Source organism: Xiphophorus hellerii, chromosome 9, assembly GCF_003331165.1.
Source record: "Xiphophorus hellerii strain 12219 chromosome 9, Xiphophorus_hellerii-4.1, whole genome shotgun sequence".
In the NCBI taxonomy this organism is placed as follows: domain Eukaryota; kingdom Metazoa; phylum Chordata; class Actinopteri; order Cyprinodontiformes; family Poeciliidae; genus Xiphophorus; species Xiphophorus hellerii.
In genome coordinates, this window is record NC_045680.1 from 8,810,003 (window position 1) to 8,827,807 (window position 17,805).

Below are 17,805 nucleotides of genomic sequence, written 5' to 3' on the forward strand. Positions count from 1 at the left end.
CTTCAGCCTCATGCTCCTTCCTAGATGTTTCTGTGGTAGTGTTAATGGTTGGTGCTCTGTGGGTTTCTGCTGCGAGCGTCACATGATCCGAGCGTGTTTGTGAAAACTTTCATCGGCGAGGTGGTGACAGAAGCAGCCGGCACAGAGGAGACACATGAGCGCAGAGTGACTTCACCCTCGGCTGGCTGCAGATGGTACTCGCTGCAGACTGGAATCTGTCTCTCTTCTGCCTCATGTGTTAAAATTACAGTTATATTCCAGACATACACAGCAGTCGCACATTTCCATCAACGCTGAAGCCCCATTCAGCCTGGATTAACATATCACACTCTACACAGCATCTTAAACGTTACGAAATTAAACAGATGTTCTAAAACTGGTGGTTAACATGTTCCCAAATAGCAAAGAATGCAGAGTTAGCTTGTTCTGCAGTTACAAAAGAAACATAAAGCATGCTAGAATTAACTTTATGAAGATATTAAAGTTTGAATTCCTTTGTGCAAAGTGTAATTAAAAATCTGACTTTTCCTCCTGTCTTAGAAAAACTACGTCAGTAAAACATCTACAGGAAAACTCACTTATGACAGAATGTGAATAAGTGAAACATTATTACCTCTTAATTTGGCCCTTATTTGGAGCTGATATGGGCAAAACAAACATTATCTAAGGTTATTTTTTATATCTTTTAGCAGTTCAAAAGAAAATCTTTTATGATGTCTTTTGGTATTAATATCGAGAAGAGCTAAGTTGCTGATTGCTACTGTAATCCTATGTTTGTTTAGTACTTCAGCTGTTTTGGAAGAAGTTTATCGCTAAATGCCCATATGAATATCATCGCAATCATAGATTTCTTTCAATTTAAAAAATACAATTTCCTGACTTTGTAGACTCCTTATTTCAAGGACTTGAATTGCGTGTTATTTATCTAAAGTTTGGCAAGAAAAATTTAGTTGGAGACTTGTTGCTGTGTTTGAGGTCATTGTCCTGGTGATGATCCAGTTTGAGCAAGCTTCACCTGTCTGAAAAACGACCTCACATTACACTGTAGATTACTTTCCAAGAGGATTTCATGGGCCTCTCAATGGCAGCAAGGTACCCAGGTCATGCGTCTGTGAAATAAGCCCAAATCATCACCCCTCACCCACCACCATGTTTGACAGTTGGGATGAGGTCTTAACAAACCTGCATCATTCTGCGATGTTCATCTTAGAGAATTTATTCTTCAGTCGTTTTAAGCAAAACATATTTGTTGAGTGTATTTGTGACTATGCTTTCATGAATTTTAATATTTAACATGCAAAATGTGGCCTGTAGAGTCTTAGAAGGAACTTTTTCCTGATAAACTCCCCACGTCTGTTTTGAATGACTCTACAAGTCGTTTGTGGTGCTAATCCTTTGCTACTTAGACAGATATTAAGATTTTTTTTCCCCCCTTCCACCTCGTGAATTTGAGTCAGCATACCGTCCTAGATGCCAGGTCCGGGATTTAAAAGGTTATCAATAACCTAAACAATGCACTCCCAAGCATTTTTGTAGCTGAAAACTTATCGCATTTGTGGTAATTTCACAGTTCAGTGTGACAATGACCAGCTTAACAGCACAAATGCTCTTTTTTGGCTTGTCGTTTTAGGAATGATGCAAGGCTGCTGCAAGCACTGAGCCAGGTAAAATCTGGATTGTCATCTTTTAGACAGCTGACTGGGAAAACTTTTGTTCTTGAACCGGTTGTCATACACTTTTAAACCATGTTGAATCCTTTCTGACAGGATGGAGTCGTGTATGCCTGCCTTTGTGTGTGTGTGTGTGTGTGTGTGTGTGTGTGTGTGTGTGTGTCACTTTTAGCTTGTTTCTTTCTCAGATGTATCGACAGCAGCAAGCAGAGATGGAGAGCTCGACATGTTCCTTAGAAAAGGCAGGAGACAGGGAGCCATCACTCTTCTTTCCTCGCCACCCGTTTCTCTCCCTTCCTCTTCCCCCTCACCCACGTGGCTCTGCTCCTGCGCTGAAGATGTAAGTGCCTTAGACAGATGTCTGCTGCCTCGTGTCTAAAACCCTCAACGCAAGCTGCTGAGCTCGGCAAACTCTAATTAAGATCAATATTTCAATTTTTAGTAAAAGCGCACGAGATGGAGAGGAGTCGGCTGGAGAGAAATCATCAGTCCGCCCAGAGTCGGACAGACAAAAAGAAAGGTCAACCGTGATCCTTCATGGTGTGTAAGAGTGTGTCTTGGACAGGCGGTTTGGCAGAAGGTGTGTGATTTACGAGTTCAAATACTTTTGTGGATTCTTTACAATTTCTTCTACTTATCTTTACCCACTTAAGGTTTATTTTCACCTTGTTATGAATGGATGAATTCAAAGACTGTAGTTTTGATCAAAGGTTTACAACAAAGTCCATGAGTTTTCAAAAAGGTTGAAGGTGAGAATATTCCAGAAGCTTAATGTTAGTGTATCATTATGTGTTTGGGATCAATTCCTTGTTGCATCTATTTATGTCCAAGTTTCAACTGTTCAGCTGAGTGAAAGTCGAAGAGTTTCCCCTGTACTTAGCAGAACTTCTAAGAACTTAGAGAGTGACTTTGGGGTTTCAGCATCTTGTAGTTCTTGGCAGGCTTTATTTTCAGTGGTTCTTTACAGTATTTTCACGTATGATTATACTTAGCTTGTGCCTTGACAGATACCAGCATACCGCCAGTATCTCCAGAACCTTTCATCAAACTCCTGATAATCCACATGGGATTCTGACATTTTGGTTTTTTTTTCTTCTCCATTGTAGTCAGGATCTTTAAGGCAAGTAAAAGCCAAAACTTACAAAAGAACAAACATTAGACTTTTCTCAGCTAAATCTGAAGGGTTCAGCTGCCTTTTTCTATGCCTACTGGGATGTCTCTTTGAAGGGTTGTAAAAGGCTCATGATTATTTATTGGTGGCTATACCTTGGTTGGTAGATGTCACAAGGCAGCACAGAGACAGAACTGACAACGATGCACATACCTATGGACAATTTAGAGAAGCCAATTAACCTGACAACAGTTATGTTTTTGGATTGACAAAGGAAGCTGGAGTACCCAGAGATAACCCATGCCTGCACAGGGAGAATTTGCAAACTTAACACACAAAGGCCTTTGCCTGGATTCCAGCCCAGGACCCGCTGTTCTCTCAGAGTACTCCATCTTCTTCCCACATTCCAAAAACATGACTTTTAGGTTTATTGGTCTCTCTAAATTGTCATTTTGTTTGAGTGAGTGTGAATGGATGTTTGTCCTGTGTCTATTTGTTGTCCTGTGATGGATTGGCAAACTGTCCAGGGTGTACCCTGCCTCTTCCACATTGACCACTTGAAACTGGCACCAGACCCCCTGTGACGCTGCAAAGACAAGTTGATATAGATAATGGATGGATAGATGTTAGAGTTTGAATTGACCTGCTTTTCCTTATCTCTGCTCTATGCATCTTTCAGACTGGAAAATTATTAAAATCTGTGCATGTCTAACATATCGCCTCATTTGGTTTCAGCAGGTCTGTCCCTGAATTGAGTGAAGCTCCTCAAATTTTGCTTTGGTGAGTAGCCTGCAAAGTTATTAAATGATGCAAATCAGTGTTTAGACTTGCAGTTTCTCCATCTTTGAGACCACAAACATTTTTACTGGTCGGAGGGACAAACATTAAGCTATACCTTAACTCTACTCTGTAAAGAGAGATGACCCTTAACTTTAAATTAAAGCTGATTCCTGCGCTGGAGCATTAGTGACAGAACCCCCTCCATCCCGGCCTGTGATAACCCTGAGCCCCTTCCGGGAGCTGCGATGCGGGGCCACCTTGGCTCTAAAGCCCAGCAACGATCCTCCACCTTGCTGATGTCCGTTTCACTTAAGTCGCCAGAAGTGCATTTGCAGCGAAGTCCTAATATGTAAAGGCACAAAGGAAAAGCCTGACTTCAAATATTTCTGTCCCAAGCTGCGGTCGCAGACACTCCCTTTCCCTCACAATGAATGGACCACCGCAGATCTCCTTAACTGCGCCATTTCAATGCAGACTGCTTAGCTGGCCGTTTGATGGCCAGCTCCAAAAAGCCTCTTCTAATGACTTTGCGCACCTAAACTTGAAATACTTTGATATGATTTCCGTCTCTTCATCTCATATCCTCCTTTTCGTCCCTGCCAGCAGATTTGAAGCAGGGGAAGGAGGAGGAGGGGATATATTTCATGACCGCTTCGGACTGGAAATTAAGCTCAGCAGCTGCGCAAGGCTTTCCTCTCCACATCTGACCAAGTTAAACTTACTGCCACCTGTTTTTTTACACTGATCGGCACTTTATTCCTCGGATATATCGCCCGCTGAGTATGTGTCCCCCGGGCCCCCCGGGGCGCTGCTGAAAAGGCTAAACGGGTCAGGCGCAGCGACGTCCCTGTTTAAGTCGTGCTCCCACGATGCTTATCAGCGGTATCGACATCCTGCCCCTCCACCCCATCACCTGGAAGCTGCCCGGACCCAGAAATAAAAAACACAGAGAGAGAGACGGATGTGTCCCGGATAGAGCCGGGCGGCGGTGCAGCTTAATTATCCGTCGATCCGCAGAGATGAGGCGGGGGATGCGATCTGTGGTTAATTGGGAATGAAAACCTGCTGGGACTGTCCAATCATACTTAACCCACGCGCAGCCACGGCTCCACGCAGACTTGCGGAAATGCAGATTGATTTTTTTATTCCTCTGGCAGAGGGCCGCAGATCGATCAGTGATTGATAGATTTGCTGGTTTGTGGTATCAGAGGCCCTAAAGGAGATAAGTGGATATAAAAAGCAACGGTTTATACAGCTAGAGAACAAAAGTGGGAATATTCTATAGATCACAGCTTTAAAATTGGGAAGTTTACCTTTGAGATGCACAAATTTAATTATATATTTTTTCTTCTTCATTGAGTTTTGATCGGTAATCGGATGATCAACTAGCCTATACTGCAAAATGTGACAGTTTATCCTCTGGATAATAAAAGAACCAAAACTAACATCACCAATCTATTTGCACTTTGATGCACTTCCGATCTAATAAAGATCAGGGATAATGTCGCAGTAAATTAAAATATAATCGAAAAGTCAGATTTTTTCCGTGTAAATCATTCTATATAGTTTCACTATGCAGACTGACCTTTGTAAAGTGTTTGTTTCTGTTAACTTTAATGATTATCATTTACAGATAATGAAAACCAAAAATCTAGTTTGTTATAAAATCTGAATATTAAAACCATTAAAACTATTTAATGCAAAAATGGGGGTTTTTCACTATTATGGGAAAGATTGCTGAATCGGCATCATTTGCATTTTCCAGAATGATGACAAGACACAAAATGCTATTGCTTGGCAAGCTCACTGGTCATAGACTGCTGTACCTAGGTATATTAATAGAAAGTTGAGTGGAAGGAAAAAGTGTGGATATGTGCAGAGTTAGTGCCTCAAATCTGTGACATTCACTACAACAGTTAGTTCTTGTTACAATATCCTTTGACCAGAAACTTTATTATCATATTTTCAATGGCAATTAGAAATACGACCCAGTGATTTAAAGTCTCGAAGAAGAGTGAACAAAAACAAAAAAGAACACAAAATCCAAGTTGTTTCAGGTTCAATGTGAAGTTCCCACAAAGTCCAAAGCCATTGTTTCATTCTGGTAATGTATCATCAATAAACGCATCCACAATCATGAAGCAAATTAACATATTTCCAATATGCATAATACTGCAACACAGCAATACTAAAGTCCAGGATAGTAATTTCAAAGGTTTTAAGTATTTATACAATTTATTTTCACATTTCATCCTAACCTCAAAGTTTAACTTTACTGAGCTCAGTAACTTTACTTTTCCGAGTGTGCATAAATTCATTAATCTACGTTTACTTTTGTAAAGGCCAATTTAGCCTCTATATATCCAATGCTCTGTTTTACTGCACCTAAGATGTTTTTTTTTTGTTGTTGTTGTTGTTTGTTTGTTTTTGTTTTTGTTCAGAGTGAAGTTATTTTTCTTCCAGAGGTTTCCCTGGTGTCTGTCTGGCCCGTGCTCCACCGTGCAGTAGCGCCTGCTCGGTCACTAGAGGGGGGGATCTGCTGCACCTGTTTTCCCTGCATGTATGCATGCATGCGCGCTCCGCTTCTCTCGCCTTCTTCGGTTTCGTTCGGCTATCCTCGGACGGAGCAAGCAGCTTCAGTTAAACCACGCGCCAGCGGTGTCCTCCCATTGGCCTGTCGCTTCTCCGTGTGGGAGGGTCGGCAGTGAGGGGAGGGAGGGACGCAGCGTTTATAAGAGGCTGCTTCCCAGCGCCTCGCTGATACTGCGTGGTTCTCACCGGGAAGCTTTGGGGTGCATTAAGAAGGCAATTAGAAACAAAGCAAAGTGGAATTTCTCACCTCTTGTGTACAATTTTACACACAATCAACACGTTAAGGTCAGGAACGCGACCCGGCGAGGGGGACGATGCCATCTTCAAGTAGAAATATGGACTGAGGACAGCAACAAGGAGCAGCTTCTGTCTTCAAGTAAGACCTCCAACTTTCATGCTTCATCTCAGACTTTTATGAACTTTGAGAACAGGCGTGCCTGCAGAACAGAGTTTGGATTCCTGGGACTGTTGACACACTTTTACGCACGCCCGCGCACCGCTCGATGTGACCGAGTGCGAAACTTTTGAAGCTGGGCCATGCTGCGGTGACTAGAACTGCAGAAGGAAACGACCGATGGTTGGAAACTAATTCTGACCAACAAAAACAGAACAACAAAGGGCAATAAATCAGGGGGGGAGCGCTCTGCAGAGGTGAAGCGAGGACAACACAAGCTGGTGTCTCCAAATTCAGCGGGCTCCAGTTTCAGCCGCTCCGGGGGCTCCTGCTATTAAAGCCTTCGTCTGACCTGGGATAAGTTGTCAACAAGAGCTGCGAGTGGAGGCGAACTGGCAGGTGTACAAGTTCATTTACATGCAGACGTATATTAACTCCGCTATATATAGAAGTGGCCTGTGGAACTAGCAGCCTTAAGAAGTTTCTCCTCCCACCCAACGGGCCTGCAGCAGTTCCACGCACCAGGCGTGTGCGTGTACCTATATATACACCATACAGGCTTTAAATTCCCTCTGCAATTTGCCCGCTGTCGGTTTGGCTGTGAGGCCGGGAGTCGTCGCATGGACTGACATGGCCACCGACCTCGCCATGAGCGCAGAGCTGCCTAACAGCCCTCTGGCCATCGAGTACGTCAACGACTTCGACCTGATGAAGTTCGAGGTGAAAAAGGAGCCGCTGGAGGCCGACCGCTTCTGTCACCGCCTGCCGTCCGGCTCACTGTCCTCCACCCCGATCAGCACACCCTGCTCCTCCGTGCCTTCCTCGCCCAGCTTCTGCGCCCCGAGTCCGGGCGCGCAGCCCAACCAGGGCCTCCCCGGCGGCGTCAACGTCGGCAGCAACAGCAACAACAGCAGCGGCAACAACAATCACAGCAACGCGGGCAAGCCTCAGCTGGAGGACCTGTACTGGATCCCCAGTTACCAGCATCACATCAACCCGGAGGCGCTCAACCTGACGCCGGAGGACGCGGTCGAGGCCCTCATCGGGAACGCGCACCATCACCACCACCACCACCAGGCCTACGAGGGCTTCCGCGGGCAGCAATACGTCGGAGAGGACCTATCCGCGGCCTCGGCTGTGCACCATCATCAGGCCCACCACCACCACCATCACCACCACCACGGCCACCACACCCGCTTGGAGGACCGCTTCTCGGACGAGCAGCTGGTGAGCATGACGGTGCGGGAGCTGAACCGGCAGCTGCGGGGCTTCAGCAAGGAGGAGGTGATCCGCCTGAAGCAGAAGCGGCGCACCCTGAAGAACCGCGGCTACGCGCAGTCCTGCCGCTTCAAGCGCGTCCAGCAGCGGCACATGCTGGAGACGGAGAAGTGCACCCTGCAGAACCAGGTGGAGCAGCTGAAGCAGGACGTGGCGCGCCTCGTCAAGGAGCGGGATCTGTACAAGGAGAAGTACGAGAAGCTGGCCAGCCGGACCTACAACTCCGGCGGGCCCGTGAACACGAGAGATCCGTCCGGGAAACAGGCCAGCACCGAGTTCTTCATGTGAGAGAGACATTACCGCGCTCACCTCCACACTCTTCTGACTCTAATCGATCTTTTCTGATTTGTGTTTACAGTTATTCCTCAACAACAACAACAACAAAGACTTTAAATCTCATCTTCTTAACAAATAAAGGTTAGGTGCGCACAAGCGTCACGTCTGTGAGTCTTAAAGATGTTAAACTTCTGTAAGTCCACAACAAACAAGTCAGGTCGGCACATGGGATCACTTTCAGGCTGCAGACTCCTCTCCTGTCAGAAGTCTTATGAACCAATGACTGTCTTAATCCAGAGAGAGCGCCGGGTTTGTGTTAGAACCAGGCAGAAGCAGCAGCAGCACAGACTGCAGGAGGAGAATGCGCTGTGGTGCAGAGACTCTCAGTAATGCAAGTGTAATAGTTGCCCCCCCCTCGCCCCCTTCCCTCATCCTTTTGCAACCCTGCATGCAGGACATGTATGGTAACCTCCAGCCAAAACCCCATCCACATATGTATGGAAAGCATGACCCATGGGTTCTCCCCAGCCATCCTTCCACCCCTCAGCCATCAGTAAGGCCTGGGTATGCAGAAAAAGCCCCCCCTCTCCGCCCCCAATGAGAGGTGCAAAGAACTGCGGACTGAAATGCAAAAACAATCTGCTTCACTGCGAAACACATGGATGCGTCTTTACCTGCTGTTTTCAATCAGTTTTTTCTATTGTTTTAAAAAAGAAAAGAAAAATGACAAAAAGAGATTACCTGAGCCAGATTTTAGACTGTATTTATTTCCACCTGTACATAATGTGTAGAGAAAAAACAAACAAACAAAAAAACAACAAAAAAAACAAAACAAGCAGTGATCTGTGTTATTTTACCTTCTCTCTTTTTAAGGCTTTTGTTGCTTGGATTCTTCGAAATGTCTTAATCCAAAAATGTTTGTATGTTACAGCATGCAAATTGTCTGTGGTATCCTCCTCCTCTTGCTGAACATGTTGAACCTGCACTAATGAGCAAACTGGAGAAATGTTTCTGTTTTTAACCTGGATGTAAATTTGATTTCAAGGATGGAAAAGGACTGCTGCTAAAACTCTATGCACCAATCTGAAGATTAAAAAGACTTAATGATTTATTTTCTCTCTTTTTTATTTTTATGGTAAATAATGAAAAATGTTGCGGGGCCTGCGGGGTTTCCCCTGCAGCCCCGACGTCTTAAAGCGAGCTGAAGGGGAGGATGCTTGATTGTTAGAAAAAACGGGACATTTTTGCGTGGTGGTACACAGCTGATCATTACCCTGTCAACAGAAAACGTTCGTGTGTTATCTGCTGCCTAAGATATATGTGCAATATTGTGCAGAAGCGCTCTGGTGTTTGTGGAAAAACGAAACCGAGGATTCATGTTCCCGCCAAATATCTCGGCCAATTAAAAAAAAAAAATAATAATTTTTTTTAAGTTGAATTTGATGGTGATTTGATCTGTCTCAAGACTCAGACTTCTGCACAGTGCTGTGGATGTATATCTGTACATATGATTTCTATACTTATCCGACGGACCCGTCCTGACGTGTCAACAAGTGGAAAAATCTGCAAAGTGGAAAAAAGTTTGTTGAGAAACTCATGTTTTCATAATGTTTAATAAAAAGTTCTGTCCCAAATTTGTGGCGCGGCTGCTGTCTGTCGTTGTTACAGCGAAATGTGTTGTCCAAATATCTAAACTAATTGGAAAACAATTAAACAAGTGAAACTTAAATGAGCTGAAGTTTCAGAAATTCACATTTCTGAAACTTACGAAATGTTAAGTTTCTGGACCCCTCCTGCTGATGGAGGGGAGTTTTTTAAGGCAATGAGCGACATCAAAACTTTATTTGGTTTTGAAACAATTAAACAAAACGAAAATTGAAATTTTTTTAAATAATATATATTATTTACTGCTCATTAACAGAAAATAAATGTCATTTGCAGCTGTAAGCGCAGCTTAAAACATTCGTTCTGAATAGTTTTATATCACAGCGGATTACATTTTAATTTAAATATATTTTTTAACGATTGTTGAAAGGAAGGATATTAATAAATATATGGATAACAAAAATTCCGCGCATAAAAAGCTATTATTATTATTATTATTATTCAAAGATTTATTTATTTGTTTATTTTATCCTTTTTTTTCTCCACATTTCTTTCGTCTCATTTTAGTATTTTAGAGGCTACGGCTGTACTCGGAGCCGGTGATGGAGCTTCTCTCCGCGGGCCGCGCTGACTCTCTCACCCCGCCGCAGACTGCAGGATGTTGGGGCAGCAGGTGCTCTGACCTCCTGCAACACTGCCCTGATTTTCAGATGGAAGTGTGTGTGTGTGTGTAAAGGACGGGACCATATAAAAAGCGGCCACTTCTCTGTCGCGGTTCCGGCCGCTTATTTACGGGCCTCCGCGCACCTCAAAAGTCGGTGATCGATGTTGGAAGCCCGGCTGGTTCATTACTCTCTGCCCGCCTGCTTCCTCTGAACCACTGAACACGTGTTCCACGGGGGTAACTTTGTATGACACCTTAGTGGTCTGTGCGTGGCGTGGGATGCATGCATGCACGCACGCGCTCTCGTGTCTGTGCCAGCGCTAAATGAAGCTGTTTGTTGGCGCTGGATGGCGCACAGCGCAGCTTGAGACGAGTGTCAGCCCGAGTTGGTGCTGATGTGACACCGCCGTCAGACCCGGCGGCTTGTGGCTCACTTCAAACACGGATAATAAACCGCCGTGAAGGAGTGTGTGATTGGGAAATGGTGTGTGTGTGTGTGTGTGTGCGTGTGCGCGTGCGTGTGTCTTACTGTGTGTGTACGTGAGTGTTCTGAGACCTCTGGGTGGGTGCAGGTCAGTGATCCGCTACAGCAGCTATATCTGTGATGTGGCTTTTTTTAGTCAGAAGTTCATCATCATTAATAATTATTGGATACGGTGCAGTTTGAGGCTAGATTGTTGTTGTTGATATTGATTTATCTGCTGTTTTATGTTTGTAAATATACATTCTTAAGTTATGTGTGAGTGCTGTCAGCCTTTGTCACTGTGCTAAACTGAAATATGTTTTTATTATGATTAAAATCACATTAAAAAGCCATTTTAGGCTACTTTACATTAAAACAAACTGTTCAAAATGAAATATTTAACCTAACTCCGTCCAATCTGAAGTAATGTATGTGGCATCCACGTTCGGATCATCTCTCAAGTAAATCCTCACTAAAACCAAACTTGGTAAGTTAAAACTTAAAACAGTCTGTAAAAAAGTCTCTGTCTGAGGAAATCTGTGGATTTAGAGATGATCTTCAGTCTGCTCCCGATGTATAAAAATGGCTCTTTTTGTTTACTTGCTGTACAAGCTTCTACACTTTTAATTTGATGAAACATAATTTCCAATTAATATATTTTTAATACATTATATGCCAATCACTATAATAATATCTTATTGCTGATTGCTTCAAATAAAAAAATGCTGCCTTTTCTTAGTTTAAAATCAGTCAGTTTCCACTTATCGCCCATGGAGAGATGATAAAGATGAATGTTTTTGGCTGATATGACTGCATGCATCTTTCTCATCTCTGCACTTTATCTCTCCAAATTAAATAATTTGCTGAGTCTCTTTATGAGCTGAATGTTCAGCTTTGAGTTGAAATCTTAATTTTCTCCTAATATCTCTTCTCCTGCTCCCTCCTTTCTCTCTTTCTCTCCTCTCCAGCCTCTCCATCACTCTACTCCTCCTGCTGCTTTTGCTGACTCAGAGGAAACGTTGAGCTGTGTGACAGCCGTCACCTCGCACACAGACGGGGTACTGTGGGTGTGTGTGTGTGTACCTGAAGCAGGATGTGGTGGTATGCAGTGGACTATCGGGGCTCACTCTGTATGTGTGTGTGTTATGTGTGGGTGTGTGTGTGTGGAAAAGAGAGATATCACTGTGACTACTCTGAGGGCTTTTCTTTCTATAAATCAGGGCAGAGTCCATCTGAGCTCAAACAAAGCGAGTGAGGAGGGATGGAGAGAAACAGAGATGGAAGCGGAGGGGGGGCTGCGGTGCGTCTCTGGCGTCTGCTGCTGCTGAGATTCGACACAGTCAGCGTCTCTTCGGCTCGGCTTACCTACAGTATGCCTACACACACACGCACACACACACACACACACGCACATCATAAACAGAGTGCAGACAAACAGCAGCTGATGGATTCACATCCTTTTAATCAAACTGATAATGACCTCCTTCCCTTCGTCGTTTCACTGCTGCTGCACGACTTTCTCCGAAGCTGTGGCGGATATTTATTGGTTCTGTGAATTTGTTTTCAGCACAAAGTTTGCTTGATGGCTTCACAAGTCCTGAAACAGTTTTTTTTTTCTTTTTTTCTATTTTTCTGTCTGAGGCATAAGCCGTATCATGTTATTGGCTGTGATACTGGATCCACCAAGATTCTGTCAAATGCTCCCAGGATGCTCTCAGAATTTGGGAAAACCTCTCTTTTTCTTTTATGGTGCTTGGAAAAAACAAACTTTGACAGTAAGATAGTCCAACTCTTTAAAGGTTGGACTAAAGTCCAACCTTTAGTCTAAAGGTTTTTTTCTTTCTTTTTCAGATCATTAAAAAGTGTTTTTGCCTGTATTTGCGTATTAATTATTCGGTATTGTGAAATTTTATGCAATTTTCTACCATCTTAACATTGTAATTCTTTTCTGTCACATCTGGATGTTTTTACCCTCATGACCAAATTTTTTTCCACACATTTAACTGAGCTCTTATTTTGTGTTTGCTCATAAAGCTTGTAGTGTTAAAGCCCTTCACTAATTTGACTTTGCTCATCATCTACTCAGCTGAGAAGATGACTGGAACCACCCTTCATCATGACTTTAGTTTTAGCTAAACTTTACATTTTTTATATAACAGAGATGATCAGAACCTTCAACTCTCCTGATGCCACCAGGTTTATTTAGAAATCTGTGAAACACGTCAAAGTTTCTAAAAATGAACGATCTCATTCCGATAGTTTATAACTCCGTAACTTTTCAACATAACCCACAGTTGAAGCCACAGAATTTACAGAATTAAACTGAAGTCATTCTTGTATTTTCCTGCCTTGATTATTTCTCTGCATCTCTTAGACCTTGAGCACAAACAGCTTCCAGCAATCAATACTCTTATCAAACATTTGGGATCTGTCTCTTTCTGTAACATGAATATGTTTTGAAAAAAAATAATGTCTTTTTCATGATGGCTGTCTAATGCTGAGTGCAGGCAGATTGAGGAATAGAGAGAAAGGTGAATCAAACCTGCTTGTTGTTTCTTCACTGTATCGTTTTAATTTTGTTCACCATCTGATCTATGAAGACACAGCAGGTCTTGTGTTGTGAACCTTCATGCACAAGCAGTAGAGACGGAGCCTAGCATATCCATGAGGATTACTCTTTGGTGTAGCTTATAATTCAGTTCTGATTCCCAAAGAGAAGGAATATCTAACATTTATCCCAGTTGAAAACAAGCAGTTCACTTCCTGGAAAGATGACTATATTGCCAGTTGAACCAGTGTGGTAGTTACGTAGCCTCTTTTGCCTTTCGACTTCACTTTTTTCCTCTTCAAACTTTTCATTTAAAGTAAATATCTTCTGCTTAATTCAGGGTCAGATCGTGGGGGCAGCAGCCTCAGCAGAGACCCAGGTTTCCTTCTTCCCAGCTACACGGGCCAGCTCCTCTGGGGAAATCCCAGCACTGGGTCTCCTCTCGATGGGACGTCCCAGGAACATCTCAGCAGGTAGGCATGCAGGAGACATCCAGACACCTGAGCCACCTCAACCAGCTCCTCTCCATATTTAGGATCAGCCGCTCTGCTCTGTGTCTCACCTATGTCTAAACCAGAAACTCATTTTGGGCACTTGTATCTACCCAGAGCTATTGACCTTAGATGAGGGTAGAAATGTGGATCCAACAGGAAATCAAGAGGTTTGAGTATCAATTTTGAAAAACAAAAAAACAAGAGTTTTTATTTATATTTTGTTTTAAAAAGATGGCATGTCAAAATGTTTTCATTCTATTTTCAAAAATCTGTGGAAGAACCTTGTTTGGAATAATTATTGCACCTTTCTTGTAGTTGCTAAGCAGCTTTCTGCATATTTCCACTTTAGTTTTGGCTTCCATGTTGAAAGATCTCCTTTCCATCACCCTAACCTTTGCCTTTCTCTACAGATTCTCTATCACATTACAATCAGCACTCAAGCTCAGTCACTTTTAAATATTAATTATTTCTGGTCAGAAGAAACATATTGGTAAATTTAAAAGATGAGCTTAAACCTTTATCTGCCAGGAGTATGAATAATTTGTGGCTCATCTCTAGATATTTTCTAATGATTGTCATGGAGACTTGCTGACATCAAGACCCTCCTCTCTGTTTTCTAACGGTAACGGTTGGCTTCTCATCCAATCTTGTCTATTCCAATTCTAATTTAAAAAAAAAAGATTTTCATTACTTTTACTAACTACACAGCACATACAGACAATATAAAGTTAGCAGCTATTTTAACAAAGTCATGTCTGACATACGTAGCTCAACTTCTGCCTACTTTCTTTACTCATTAAGAGTATTTTTATAACCTGCATCTCGAACATTTTAGCTTCAACTATGTCACTGTTTGTTGTGGATTTAGAGTTTAATTTTTATGTATTTATTTATTTTTGTATGTTTTCTCTGGTCATCTTCAGTTTTTTGTCCTCTGACAGCAGTAATTCTGATCTGTTTGTGTTGAGATTTTTATTTTATTTAGCAGAAACCTGTGAGTGCCGTCTTGCAGCCACTGGCTCCATTTAGAGCGGCTCCGGTGGGACGTGCTCAGCTTTGAAAAGTTGTCACCCCGCGCAAAACGTAATCGACATTTTTGATAAATCACCTGCGTGCTGTTAACACTCAACGGGGTATTAATAATTATTACTCTTGATCTGGTGATGGAGTTAGTGACCCAGGGGCCTGAAGCTCCACCTTCACTTAAGAGGGGGAGGGCGGTGGAGGTTCACCACAGCGGTCCCTACCCGACACACTGGGGAAAAGCAATTTGGCACCGTTGGCGCTGCGACCCCCTGACTGAGCTGCGTACCCTGCCTCCGCACCGAGCACACACACACACACATATTCAGACACACTGACATGCTGCATGCTGAGTGGACAAATTCAAACATGCTATCACAGGAGAAAATATGCCCAAACAGCAAATCTAACCTTGTCCCATGCTTTGAAAATACAGTAATAAACCAACAAACAAACAAACAAACAAACAAATGAGACCGGAGGGATGATGTGCTGAAAACATCGAGGAAGAGGAGGGGTGTAAATCAAAGGAAATGGCATACTTGTTACCTAAAAGTGGAAAATTAAGCTTTTAAACAATGCGTCAAAGGAGGAGTTGCCTCCAGATCGCCAAGCTGAAGAGTTTAACCGGAAAAACTAGCATCACTTACTGCAACGATTTATGATTTTGATGCCTCTGTTTTCTGGTCTTGATTTGCTTCCAATAATTCCTTCAAAGATAATTGTGCTTGCCTTATATTATTTTCAGTTGAGCACCAACAGATTTACTTAGTCAAGCTTTTAAGGAGGGGTCCAGTTCCTGCTGATTCCTTCAATCTGCCACTATCACTTCCCTTCATGTTTCACTTCCTCTCTGTGTGTTTGTGTGAGCGCCAGTGATTCAGCAATCAGCCACTCATTGTTTCTCATTCACTTTTATAGGATCAAAAAAAGGCCACTCAGGCCTTTTTGTTTGTTTCACCAGTGGTTACGGCTGTGGTTTGTAGTATTATGAGCCATAAATGCAAATTGGCCACAACACTGATATCAACAACCAAAGTTTTACTTCTTGAGTAACCCAGAGGCACCAGAAAGCATTGACCTCTCTTGAATGTTACGGAGTGGAAGCCCCTTTTCTCCTGGTTGTTTTTGTGTTGTGAAACCTTTACACTGCAATGACAGAGCTGAACATAAAGTCTTTGTTTTGATTGAAAAGGATTTTTTTTTGTTTGTTTTTGAGTCAAACATTAGAGCTTTATTTTGTTTAATATGCAGAACAAGTGATGGGTTAAGTGGAATTTCTTGGCAGTTCAGCAAGTTCTGCTTCAGCAAAACATAGAAACTCTTCATTATGTAATCTTTCAGAACCATAATAAACATAATATTTTGATCTTTCAGATGTTAGTTCATCAATTATATTAAATAAATAATACAAATATGTAAGTCACTGCTGGTAAGCTGCAAAGATATATCTAGCAGCCTAATTTTTACTTGAGTTAGGAAAATAATGTGAATTGCTTTACACAAAAGGATTTAGCTGTAAAAATTTACTAAAAGTTAACTCAAAACACAAGGAAGGTACTGAGTTTGATTCTGATGATGTCTTCTATTGCTCTCATATATCATCCTCATATATATATATATATATATATATATATATATATATATATATATATATATATATATATATATATATATATATATATATATATATATCCACCACATACAGTATATCTCTGGTGGTGGTACATAGCTAGCATAGATTTAGCCTTCCATGATGGTTCCTCCCATTTCTCCTTTTTGCTTTGTGTTTTATGCTTCCTAAGATAATAATTTAATAGTTCCTATAGGGGGATTTCTTTTTAAAGTCCTCCAGGATCATTATTGTGTTATTCTTGATGGTGGCGCTGCTGCTTAGTTGTTCTCATCCTCCCTCCTTCTTCTTGCCATGTAGTCTTGGTGCGGGATTTTGAGTAAAAACTGTGTCCATTGTTTGGAGGTTCTTTGTCCTGAAATCAGAAGCATCCATAATGAAATATTTCAAAGTGTGATCAGGACACAATTTTGCTGCTTTTATGTGTTTTGTGAAATGAGGGGGTTAAAGTTCACCTACCTTTGTTATGCCCTTGACTGCCATTCCATGGATATAGATGCAGGTTTTATCTGCCGTAATGAGGGAGTTTCACTGGTTTATTGGTTGGAAAATGCTAAGCTGAAAAGAAAAAGTCTCTTTAAAGTAAATGTTTGGGAGACATTCAGGCTCCTGTTACTGGAATCTTTATGTAACATTTATCCAGCTTACCTGTTGTTCACATAAAATAATTTAGGTAGCCAACATGAAAATTTAATGTTAATGCAGTACCACTCTCCCAAAATAAAGCTATGATTCTGTAATTGAGATCTCAGTTTAATGTGGTGAAGTAAATCTTTTGTGGATTTGGATTTTAAAGGCCGGCTCAGGAGATATCCTTGTAACGATTAGGCATCAATCCTAATTTTTATTGTATTTTCTTTTTTTCACTTTATCAATTTTGGAGTCTCTATATCCGTTATGTAGCACTATTATTTGTCGTTCTAACTTATAGCATTCAAAAAGGTTGTAGGAAGTACATACCGACATACTAATGTTTTTTTTTCAATGTTTTTCACTCAGTTGAATAATTCATATTCTCATGAAGCTGCTGTTGGTCAGTCTGTGCAGTAATGCAGTGGAGAAGACTGTCCGCAGTGGCAGTGGAGGGTCAATCGGCAATCAATTATTCCACTCGGCCTGGCCTGCAGCCACACCACAGACTGGCTTTCTGCACTGATAGCACATACACACAGTGCAAGACACTCTACTCACATCCACTCAGTCTTGACTGGACACACAGGCCACAGAACCCACAGGTTTAATGTAATGAGGAAGCCATCTTGGAAGGAAGCTCA

General features: G+C 42.2%; 1 protein-coding gene across 1 annotated transcript; it reads left to right on the forward strand.

The window, feature by feature from the left end:
• The first annotated feature begins 6,314 nt into the window (after positions 1 to 6,314).
• Positions 6,315 to 9,735, forward strand: mafaa (MAF bZIP transcription factor Aa). The gene is made up of 2 exons (XM_032573274.1): positions 6,315 to 8,109; positions 8,184 to 9,735. The coding sequence occupies exons 1-2, from the start codon at positions 7,178 to 7,180 to the stop codon at positions 8,245 to 8,247; spliced, it is 996 nt and encodes a 331-aa protein (XP_032429165.1). The 5' UTR covers positions 6,315 to 7,177; the 3' UTR covers positions 8,248 to 9,735.
• Positions 9,736 to 17,805: the final 8,070 nt, after the last annotated feature.

Excerpts from the sequence above, each read along its gene's own strand:
- mafaa (XM_032573274.1), top strand. The coding sequence starts at position 7,178 with ATGGCCACCGACCTCGCCATGAGCGCAGAGCTGCCTAACAGCCCTCTG. Across the intron at positions 8,110-8,183 it reads GCCAGCACCGAGTTCTTCAT|TTATTCCTCAACAACAACAA; the intron begins GTGAGAGAGACA and ends TTGTGTTTACAG.